This window comes from Saccostrea cucullata, unplaced genomic scaffold (assembly GCF_032062105.1).
Source record: "Saccostrea cucullata isolate Sc308-1 unplaced genomic scaffold, CSIRO_AGI_Scuc_v1 ctg17582, whole genome shotgun sequence".
Lineage (NCBI taxonomy): Eukaryota > Metazoa > Mollusca > Bivalvia > Ostreida > Ostreidae > Saccostrea > Saccostrea cuccullata.
Genome location: NW_026934008.1, coordinates 1 through 11296, shown reverse-complemented (window position 1 = coordinate 11296; position 11296 = coordinate 1). Strand labels below are relative to the sequence as shown.

General features: G+C 34.0%; 2 protein-coding genes and 1 long non-coding RNA gene across 3 annotated transcripts; 1 reads left to right on the top strand and 2 right to left on the bottom strand.

Annotated features, from left to right (window-relative positions):
- Positions 1 to 85: 85 nt before the first annotated feature.
- Positions 86 to 1927, bottom strand: LOC134239784 (solute carrier family 25 member 33-like). Its single transcript, XM_062721930.1, has 2 exons — positions 1656 to 1927; positions 86 to 324 (listed from the first exon to the last, which is right to left on the bottom strand). Exons 1-2 carry the CDS (start codon positions 1697 to 1699, stop codon positions 102 to 104), a joined length of 267 nt encoding a protein of 88 aa, XP_062577914.1. The 5' UTR covers positions 1700 to 1927; the 3' UTR covers positions 86 to 101.
- Positions 1928 to 2556: 629 nt separating this feature from the next.
- LOC134239783 (uncharacterized) lies at positions 2557 to 7506 on the bottom strand. The gene is made up of 3 exons (XR_009986293.1): positions 7446 to 7506; positions 2852 to 2972; positions 2557 to 2627 (listed from the first exon to the last, which is right to left on the bottom strand). It is a non-coding gene; the product is annotated as an uncharacterized LOC134239783 (long non-coding RNA).
- A 101-nt stretch (positions 7507 to 7607) lies between these two features.
- On the top strand, positions 7608 to 11290 carry LOC134239782 (60S ribosome subunit biogenesis protein NIP7 homolog; the record flags this gene model as incomplete). Its single annotated transcript, XM_062721928.1, has 5 exons — positions 7608 to 7705; positions 8193 to 8279; positions 8710 to 8848; positions 9348 to 9488; positions 11257 to 11290. Coding segments are annotated over exons 1-5 (457 nt in total), but the record flags the coding sequence as incomplete, so codon positions are not given.
- Between the last annotated feature and the right edge of the window lie 6 nt (positions 11291 to 11296).

Below are 11296 nucleotides of genomic sequence, written 5' to 3'. Positions count from 1 at the left end.
TCTATTTAAGCAATGGTCAAGTTTAAGTTAATCCAGATTATATTTATACAGTTGACCTGCTTTAATCACTGTGTTACTATGCATCATTTAACCTGCATTACTTACGCCAGACAATATCTTAGACTCCCGGTCGGTGATCTCATGAGAGGTATTACTGCCCCCTGACTCGTGTGGATACCAGCTGCATGGGCCGCCAGCACGGTATTGTGGGATGGACGAAATGCGGGGTGAGATGCCGTCAGTGACGTTCCCAGGGAGGACTGTAAGCGCGTCTTCACCACTTCGAGCGGACAGGTCGCTACCGCGCCCGCCGTGCCTCCAGCACTGAAATTTTTTTTAAAAATTAAATTTCAATTCATGCCTTCAAATCTTTAATTTTAATCCTTTGCTTCATTTATTTTGAATTTTTAAATTAAAACTTCAAAGCCAAACATCTCTTGCATAACTAGTGCAGACTAAAGACATTCATTTTTCAGGTGTTTTCCAAACCAATCCAGTTTCAGCCAGTCAATAACTCATTTATCAGTAATACCTTCAGACATATTTAAACTTTGGCATGAAAAAGGATTCGTTTGAGAAACGTTTACCTGAGAGGTGAAATTATTTTACTTCTGCAATTTATTTGCATGTTGATCGATTTTATAGAAAATACTAATTTATGAAAATTAGCCTACAAATGTTTAGAGTTGACACTATAAGTTAGTCATTAACATCTTAGTTTTATGCGTTGCTTTGAATCAATATTCCTTGTCCCAACTGTTTGCAAAGGGTATTAAATCTATCTATTTTTTTTCACGAATGGAATAATTCATTCAACAAAAACTATAACCACGTAATCATGCAGGCAGACGATGACGGTGGTAATTTAGGTCACTGATCTAGTGACACACTTTTTAAAAATTCCAGCTCGTGATTATTAAAACATATTTCTTTTTTAACTATCATGTAAAAATTAGTATATAATCACCATAATATCTTTTGTCCTTATATTCTATTAACCCAGCAATGTTTACATTAGTAATGTAACAAATTAGCTGCAGGCATGGTTTAAATAAGTGAATTATGCAAGTGTTTGGTGTGATTATTCTATCAGAAATACACAGTAAGTGTGCAATTCTGAATGGAAATACACTTTATGTAACATACTTATTCATGGTTTTATGCATTAGGTATAAACATAATACCCCCTAATCCCAGAGCACATTATAATGACATTCATGTTCTGTGCATAGAATTTGAAAGGTTATGAAATCAGTGTTCATTGTATATCATTCCACAGACTGCCATGGGTATAATTTCCTTTGCAGTGGGCCTAATACAGAAAAAAATAATTGAATTCGTTCGATAAAAAGATTTATAACCAAGATATAGATGAATCATTTTACTATCAAATGTGGGTCATTAATTGATTAAACGACCTTTGGCTGTTTTGCTGAACGCTTGCACGTGTAGCTTATATATTTAGATACTTCTTAATTTTTTTGTTAATCCAAACCATGCTTAATTTTCAATGATTTTTGTAGACTTTGTTTTGGAGAGTTGTATTTTGATTTGACAATTCTATTGTTTACATGCATGTTTCATGAAACACCGGCCATTTTGTGCATAAAATCGCTTCAAGCATAAAGAAGATGAAAAATTTATCGAAAACTTACCCCCCAGCAATTAAATGTACAAATATTCCTCTGTCTGATGCCATTTCTAAGAGCTTCCAGAAACACGACTATCTTCGTTGCATGCACTATTCGAAACAAGCATACCTTCGTGAAATTTTCGAGCACGAGATGGAAACATGATCGTCCTACTTTTGAACCAATGATATTGCTTTGACCCTTCTCTTCATTCATCCCATTGGATGTATTAAAATAGACGAGCACATGGATCTTTGACCTTGGGAATTTTTCCCCGACGTTGGGTTTATTTACAAACAGAAAATGTTAATATTTATAAACCATGAATTGTTTTTAAAAACTAATTACACGAAACACATAAATTAACAACACAGAGAAGGGTATGTTTTGTGTGTTTGGAGGGGGTGTGCTTCTTCACCGACAGTTTGGTCATGTTGATGCTCAACATCTTAGGTTTACATAACTTATTCTTTTGCTAAAAACAAACGAGTTTCTATATTGAATATAAATCTACTTTTACAATATATAACATTAATAGTTTAAAAGGGTTTCATTAAAAATTGCCACTGTTCTACTGTTCTAATCTTTTCCCAAATAAAAAAACGCGCGAATTACAAAATGAGAGTTACCTTATACTCTTTAGGATTCACACATAGAAATTATTGACTATATGCTACTTTATAGCTTTATCAAATTTATTAACTAGACCCTCTGCAGTAAATTAATGTAAGAGAAAATAAAAAGTAATACATGTACTTACACAAAAATTTGAATAGGAAAAAAACACACCTGATGCAGCTTTAAAAAAAAAAGAAAAGAAAATTGACAGTAAACATACCTTCTTTGAAATCAATCTGATTAAAATCAGATCTTTGATTTGCTCCGAAATTCTGATAGTCGCTGTACAGCTTGATATACACCTGGACTCCACATGTTGACAAACAGACTACACACCATCCAGGGAGCTGCTTCATGCACATGTTAAAGGACAGTTTCCTTTAGTTCAATGGAAAAAGCCTGCTTAATATATGATATTCCTCTTATATGAGTCCAAAATTAATACTGTAGGCCTAAAAATGTGATCAATTAAATAATAAAAAGAAATTGCCTTTCTCTATATATAGAACTGTAATTAACTTAATTCATTGTGATTGATATTTCCTCAAGTAAGATATTTGAGATAGCCATACAAATCAGCTCTTGTAATTTTCATCACATACCTGTATGGCAATTCCAGGACAATCCATTGATATAAAATTCTGATGTCCAGAAAAACAAAGGGCCCCTCTCGAGAAAGTACTGCTCTAATTTACAAAATTATCATCCATAATGTGTGGGGCACTGAAAAAAGGATATAGAGTGTCTACCATTAAAATTATTATAGTCTTAAAATTGTTTAATTACATAAACATAGGAAATAACGTAAGTTACCCATATAATTAAGCATTTCACATAATAACATTGTTTTTTTTTGGGGTGACTGTTATATGTCAATGGTCTCATGCTACAGTATTATAAACATGAGACCATCTATGTTTGTGACTGTCATATGTCAATGGTCTCATGCTACAATGTTGTAAACATGAGACCATGCCTGTTTAAGACTGTTATATGTCAATGGTCTCATGCTACAGTGTTGTATACATGAGACCATCTATGTTTGTGACTGTAATATGTCAATGGTCTCATGCTACAGTATTGTAAACATGAGACCATGCCTGTTTAAGACTGTTATATGTCAATGGTCTCATGCTACAGTGTTGTATACATGAGACCATCTATGATTGTGACTGTAATATGTCAATGGTCTCATGCTACAGTATTGTAAACATGAGACCATGCCTGTTTAAGACTGTTATATGTCAATGGTCTCATGCTACAGTATTGTAAACATGAGACCATCTATGTTTAAGACTGTTATATGTCAATGATCTCATGCTACAGTGTTGTATACATGAGACCATCTACGTTTGTGACTGTAATATGTCAATGGTCTAATGCTACAGTATTGTAGACATGAGACCATCTATGTTTCAGACTGTTATATGTCAATGTTCTCATGCTACAATGTTGTAAACATGAGACCATGCCTGTTTAAAACTGTTATATGTCAATGGTCTCATGCTACAGTGTTGTATACATGAGACCATCTATGATTGTGACTGTAATATGTCAATGGTCTCATGCTACAGTATTGTAAACATGAGACCATCTATGTTTACGACTGTTATATGTCAATGGTCTCATGCTACAATGTTGTAAACATGAGACCATCTATGTATAAGACTGTTATATGTCAATGGTCTCATGCTACAGTATTGTAAACATGAGACCATGCCTGTTTAAGACTGTTATATGTCAATGGTCTCATGCTACAGTATTGTAAAAATGAGACCATGCCTGTTTATGACTGTTATATGTCAATGGTCTCATGCTACAGTGTTGTAGACATGAGACCATCTATGTTTAAGACATGTTATATGTCAATGGTCTCATGCTACAATGTTGTAAACAAGAGACCATGCCTGTTTAAGACTGTTATATGTCAATGGTCTCATGCTACAGTATTGTAAACATGAGACCATCTATGTTTCAGACTATTATATGTCAACTGTCTCATGCTACAATGTTGTAAACATGAGACCATGCCTGTTTAAGACTGTTATATGTCAATGGTCTCATGCTACAGTATTGTAAACATGAGACCATGCCTGTTTAAGACTGTTATATGTCAATGGTCTCATGCTACAGTGTTGTAAACATGAGACCATGCCTGTTTATGACTGTTATATGTCAATGGTCTCATGTTACAGTGTTGTAAACATGAGACCATGCCTGTTTATGACTGATATATGTCAATGGTCTCATGCTACAGTGTTGTAAACATGAGACCATCTATGTTTCAGACTGTTATATGTCAATGGTCTCATGCTACAGTGTTGTAAACATGAGACCATCTATGTTTAAGACTGTTATATGTTAATGGTCTCATGCTACAATGTTGTAAACATGAGACCATCTATGTTTACGACTGTTATATGTTAATGGTCTCATGCTACAATGTTGTAAACATGAGACCATACCTGTTTAAAACTGTTATATGTCAATGGTCTCATGCTACAGTGTTGTATACATGAGACCATCTATGTTTCAGACTGTTATATGTTAATGGTCTCATGCTACAATGTTGTAAACATAAGACCATGCCTGTTTAAAACTGTTATATGTCAATGGTCTCATGCTACAGTGTTGTATACATGAGACCATCTATGTTTAAGACTGTTATATGGTAATGGTCTCATGCTACAATGTTGTAAATATGAGACCATGCCTGTTTAAGACTGTTATATGTCAATGGTCTCATGCTTCAGTATTGTAAACATGAGATCATCTATGTTTCAGACTGTTATATGTCAATGGTCTCATGCTATAATGTTGTAAACATGAGACCATCTATGTTTGTGACTGTAATATGTCAATGGTCTCATGCTACAGTATTGTAAACATGAGACCATGCCTGTTTAAGACTGTTATATGTCAATGGTCTCATGCTACAGTGTTGTAGACATGAGACCATCTATGTTTAAGACTGTTATATGTCAATGGTCTCATGCTACAGTGTTGTATACATGAGACCATTTATGATTGTGACTGTAATATGTCAATGGTCTCATGCTACAGTATTGTAAACATGAGACCATGCCTGTTTAAGACTGTTATATGTCAATGATCTCATGCTACAGTGTTGTATACATGAGACCATCTACGTTTGTGACTGTAATATGTCAATGGTCTCATGCTACAGTAATGTAAACATGAGACCATCTATGTTTCAGACTGTTATATGTCAATGTTCTCATACTACAATGTTGTAAACATGAGACCATGCCTGTTTAAAACTGTTATATGTCAATGGTCTCATGCTACAGTGTTGTATACATGAGACCATCTATGTTTAAGACTGTTATATGTTAATGGTCTCATGCTACAATGTTGTAAATATGAGACCATGCCTGTTTAAGACTGTTATATGTCAATGGTCTCATGCTACAGTATTGTAAACATGAGACCATCTATGTTTCAGACTGTTATATGTCAATGGTCTCATGCTACAATGTTGTAAACATGAGACCATGCCTGTTTAAGACTGTTATATGTCAATGGTCTCATGTTACAGTGTTGTAAACATAAGACCATCTATGTTTGTGACTGTAATTTGTCAATGGTCTCATGCTACAGTATTGTAAACATGAGACCATGCCTGTTAAAGACTGTTATATGTCAATGGTCTCATGCTACAGTGTTGTATACATGAGACCATTTATGATTGTGACTGTAATATGTCAATGGTCTCATGCTACAGTGTTGTAAACATGAGACCATCTATGTTTAAGACTGTTATATGTCAATGATCTCATGCTACAGTGTTGTATACATGAGACCATATACGTTTGTGACTGTAATATGTCAATGGTCTCATGTTACAGTATTGTAAACATGAGACCATCTATGTTTCAGACTGTTATATGTCAATGGTCTCATGCTACAATGTTGTAAACATGAGACCATGCCTGTTAAAGACTGTTATATGTCAATGGTCTCATGCTACAGTGCTGTATACATGAGACCATCTATGTTTGTGACTGTAATATGTCAATGGTCTCATGCTACAGTATTGTAAACATGAGACCATGCCTGTTTAAGACTGTTATATGTCAATGGTCTCATGCTACAGTGTTGTAGACATGAGACCATCTATGTTTAAGACTGTTATATGTCAATGGTCTCATGCTACAGTGTTGTAGACATGAGACCATCTATGTTTGTGACTGTAATATGTCAATGGTCTCATGCTCCAATATTGTAAACATGAGACCATGCCTGTTTAAGACTGTTATAAATCAATGGTCTCATGCTACAGTGTTGTAAACATGAGACCATCTATGTTTAAGACTGATATATGTCTATGGTCTCATGCTACAGTGTTGTAAACATGAGACCATGCCTGTTTTAGACTGTTATATGTTAATGGTCTCATGCTACAGTATAGTAAAAATGAGACCATCTATGTTTAAGACTGTTATATGTCAATGGTCTCATGCTACAGTATTGTAAACATGAGACCATGCCTGTTTATGACTGTTATATGTCAATGGTCTCATGCCACAATGTTGTAATCATGAGACCATCTATGTTTAAGACTGTTATATGTCAATGGTCTCATGCTACAGTGTTGTAAACATGAGACCATGCCTGTTCAAGACTGTTATATGTCAATGGTCTCATGCTATGTAATTGTTATATAGAGACCATGACAAGTATATAGTGTATTGTAGTCCTTGGTCTCTTGTATGTAATTGTTATATAGGGACCACGACAAGTATATAGTGTCTATAGTCCCTGGTCTCTTGTATGTAATTGTTATATAGAGACCGTGACAAGTATATAGTGTATTGTAGTCCCTGGTCTCTTGTATGTAATTGTTATATAGAGACCGTGACAAGTATATAGTGTGTTATAGTCCCTGGTCTCTTGTATGTAGTTGTTATATAGAGACCGTGACAAGTATATAGTGTGTTATAGTCCCTGGTCTCTTGTATGTTATTGTTATATAGAGAGCATGACAAGTATATAGTGTATTATAGTCCCTAGTCTCTTGTATGTAGCTGTCATATAGAGACCATGACAAGTATATATACAGATATAGTCATTTCAGTTGGTTAAAACATTAAAAAATGATCATCATGGCTTTCTATGTGAAAATCTGCATTTTAGACCATGAGAAGATTTCTGTTATGTTACACTGTCACTTACTTCCAGCTTAATTAATAGGCTGTAATCTGAAGATACCATAGGGCTTAATCCCATGCTGCACGCCCGTAGGCAATGCAAAAATGAAAGTAGCCTCGTTCTGATTAGTCACGTGATAGAAGAGACCACGGTCTCATCGCTGTTTTTGTATAGTAAATATACCTCTGATTGTCGTAAGTCTAAGAAAAACGAGATAAATCAACAAATATGAGACCACTTACAGAAGAAGAAACAAAAACTTTCTTCGACAAACTTTCAAAATAGTGAGTATGATACGGTCCAATTAAATTGATAAATATACCTTGCTATAAAAAAATCTTGGATCAGATCTGATCAAAGACATAAATTAATAAAATAGTTATTCATGTCTCTGCTCTGATGTATTGGCATTCCAGAAAATCTCAACATTTTGCAAGAGTCCCACTGAAATGGTTACAGAGTGTGCATATAAAATAAACTTTGCTAAATGCATGTCTATCAAGTATTATGAGTTCTTAATTTATTAAGAGGAAATTGGGCACAACCAGCCTAATTTTTATCAATTAAATGTTTAGTACAGTCTCTGTGCTGTCCATCTAACTTGTACACAACCCCACTCATACACAAAGTTGAGTACACACTTACATGTAGTTGACTTCAGTTTTATATACAAGTTGAATCCTTGTGTTCGAATCGGTGTGGGAACAAATCAAGTTGTGTATGACTGTAGATCCTATCTTTTAGATCTTTTAATTAATTTACCATTTTCAGCATTGGTGAAAATATCAAGCTGCTTTTAGATCGACCAGATGGATCCTACTGCTTTAGGCTTCACAGAGATAGAATATTTTATGTCAGGTAAGTACAACAGCTGTAATAATAGATGTGAAGTCATATGACTGACTTTAATGACTACAACGTACAGCCCTGACTTTCTGTATCCCAGCTACTCAAAAGATCCCAATAAGGAAAAAGTTCTTGTGTTTGTGATTTCACTGACCTTCAAAACAACTAAACCACTAATACTTTTCTGCATGGTTGACATTTTTTTTCTACGCATACATCTTCGGTTCCATGGTATATTTAATATCATTTCAAAATCTTTAAGATAATATTTTGACCTTGCTGGATTAAAAAATTAGAACCAATTAAGTCAGTCATATTTCGGAAATGATACTAAAGAAAATCTGAAATAAAATTCACCACTCTGTTGAGGTCTTCTCTGTGTGAGAATGATTACTGTTAAGCTGTCTGTGTCCGATCTGACTCCTCTTTACTTCTGTTACAGGGAGGATCTTATGAAGAAAGCTGGCAATGTATCCAGGAAGAACCTCCTCAGTATGGGAACATGCTTTGGTAAAATGACAAAATCGGGAAAATTCCGCCTGCAGATAACAGCCTTGGATTTTATGGCTCCTTATGCAAAGGTCAGGCTGCAAAAATTTTAGCTCTATTTGGGCTTGTACTAGTATGTTATGTGCCTGTTGGTTTTTTACACATTTTAATTTCATAATAAAGATTCTTTGCCCTTATCCAAATAACTGGATCATTGCTCTGAAATACCATCGCCTGTGTTTTCAGTTAAGCAATATCTTACTTGTCACCAATTATATTATTCATTTTTTGCAATACAGGTACTAGTAAATTGGCAATATCAGAGTGATTCAATTAGCAAAATTTATTATACACACATATATTAATTTGCATGCAACACAAACTGCTCAAGCTTCTATCAACCAAGTCAAGGATAGCAAATATCATTCAACTGATTGACTTAAAGGTGACCTTAAATATCTCAGATTTAAATGTAACTGGAAAAATATGTCAAATTTTATTTCCCTTTGCTTTTTCTCTGCTCCAAATTTTTTTTAAGCACATAATTTTTTGGAGCTAAGTAAGTGTTAAAATGACATGATCTTTCTGTAGCACAAGATCTGGTTGAAGCCCAATGCTGAGCAGCAGTTTGTATATGGCCATCATGTAATGAAGTCTGGCTTAGGTCGAATCACAGAGAATACCTCCCAGTACGAAGGAGTGGTAGTGTACAGCATGAATGACCTCCCCTTGGTATGTCTTGCATATATGAAAAATCTACTCACTAGATGTGTAGAGTTCTATGAAAAATGGCTAGCACTGTACTTTTATTTTGTGGGAAAAGTCTGAATAAATTTTTGTCAATTGAAATTCCAATAATCTCTTTTTATACCCCTGCAAACAAAGTTAAGGGGGGTATATTGGAATCAGCATTAAGGGGGGTATATTGGAATCAGCATGTCCGTCTGTCTGTCTAGCTGTCTGTCTGTCTGTAGACAAGATTTTGTCCGGACCGTTTCTCAGAAACTATTGGGTGGATTTGTCTGAAAATTTGTACACTTATTATTCATCATATGAAGTTGTGCACCTGGTATTTTCATCATGATTGGATAATTTTTCTGCATTTTACAGGTGTTTTTTCTTTTTTATTTTATGGTTTTGTTTGGCTCATAACTAGAAAACTATTAGACTGACAATCATCAAACTTGGACAGTTTATGCATCTTGGGTAGAAGGTGTGTCATGACCTATTTTAAGGTCACCGTGATGACCTTTAATTTAAGTGAAATTTTAAAAAGAAACCTGTCTTTTACTATTGAATTACACAATCCCAGAAATGTAAGAGTGTTTCTTTATCCCTGTTTAAAAAATGTTAAATTAAGAAAATAATATTTTTTCATTATATACTTTACAGCAATCCATATCAAATGTTATTTTATAAGAGATAATCTACCTCTCCCAAGGGTATAATTATCAAGCACTGGTCAAGGAGAATTTTGATAACAAAAAATTGCATACCTTGGCATTTATCAGTGGACATGCATCCAGTCAAAGATTAATTAATGAGTTCAATGTAGGAAAGCTAGCTGTCTCAATCATTTCTGTTAGCTGTTATCTCTGATTTAACGTCCTTTGGGAATTAGACAGAGGAACTGCTAGTCAGTTTAAATAGCATGTCATTTGATGGCCAGCCTTCTATTTCTAAAATCAATTTGTTATAGATTAAGTTTTTAATACTAATTAGTTAAATTGATATATTTTTTAAAAAAAATTAAAATATCAAGTAACAAATTTCAGAGCATCATGTCCCACATGAAAGATATATGCATATGTGTTTGTTCGTGGGGGAGGAGCATTTGTCAAGCTATAATGCAACCATTTGATGATTATTTGTTATAATTAATGCTTACACCACAGGAGATGTTTAAACAAATATCAAAAGGAAAAAAAATTATGGAAATCCTTTTAAAGGTTGCCATGATTTCCTCGCACTCTAAACTGTTTATATTAATTGAATGAACAATATTTGACTGGAGTATCATGCTGTGCTGGGCACTTTATTATTTTTAAAATGAATTTGATATAAAGTTATAAAGATTAATTTGATTCTGTATAATATTTCTTTTTTCAACAATTATTTTTCAGAGTAGCATGACAAATAATTGCAATTTCTTTTTTTAATGAAATAAAAAAAAAAAACTGTTACAGTGTATTAGTATTGATGTTTTATTTGGTTGCACCTTAGATTCATAAATTGAAAAATATTAATGAGCATGCAATTATATTTTCACCGCAATTATATTTTCACTCGATTTGTTTTAAGACAATAGTGAACACCTAAAATATTTGTGAATTGGCACCTACTCTGAAAAAACACAGCGGGGGTATTTGTCCCTGTTGAACAGTTCTAGTTCTGCTAGAGAAGAATTTTAAGTTAAATTACTCTCATTTCTAATTATCTATCCATTATTTCTGATTATATCCATTACCTCTTGTAAAGTATTTAAAAAATTTTTTTGCAGGGTTTTGGAGTGGCTGCCAAATCCACACAAGATTGCCGCC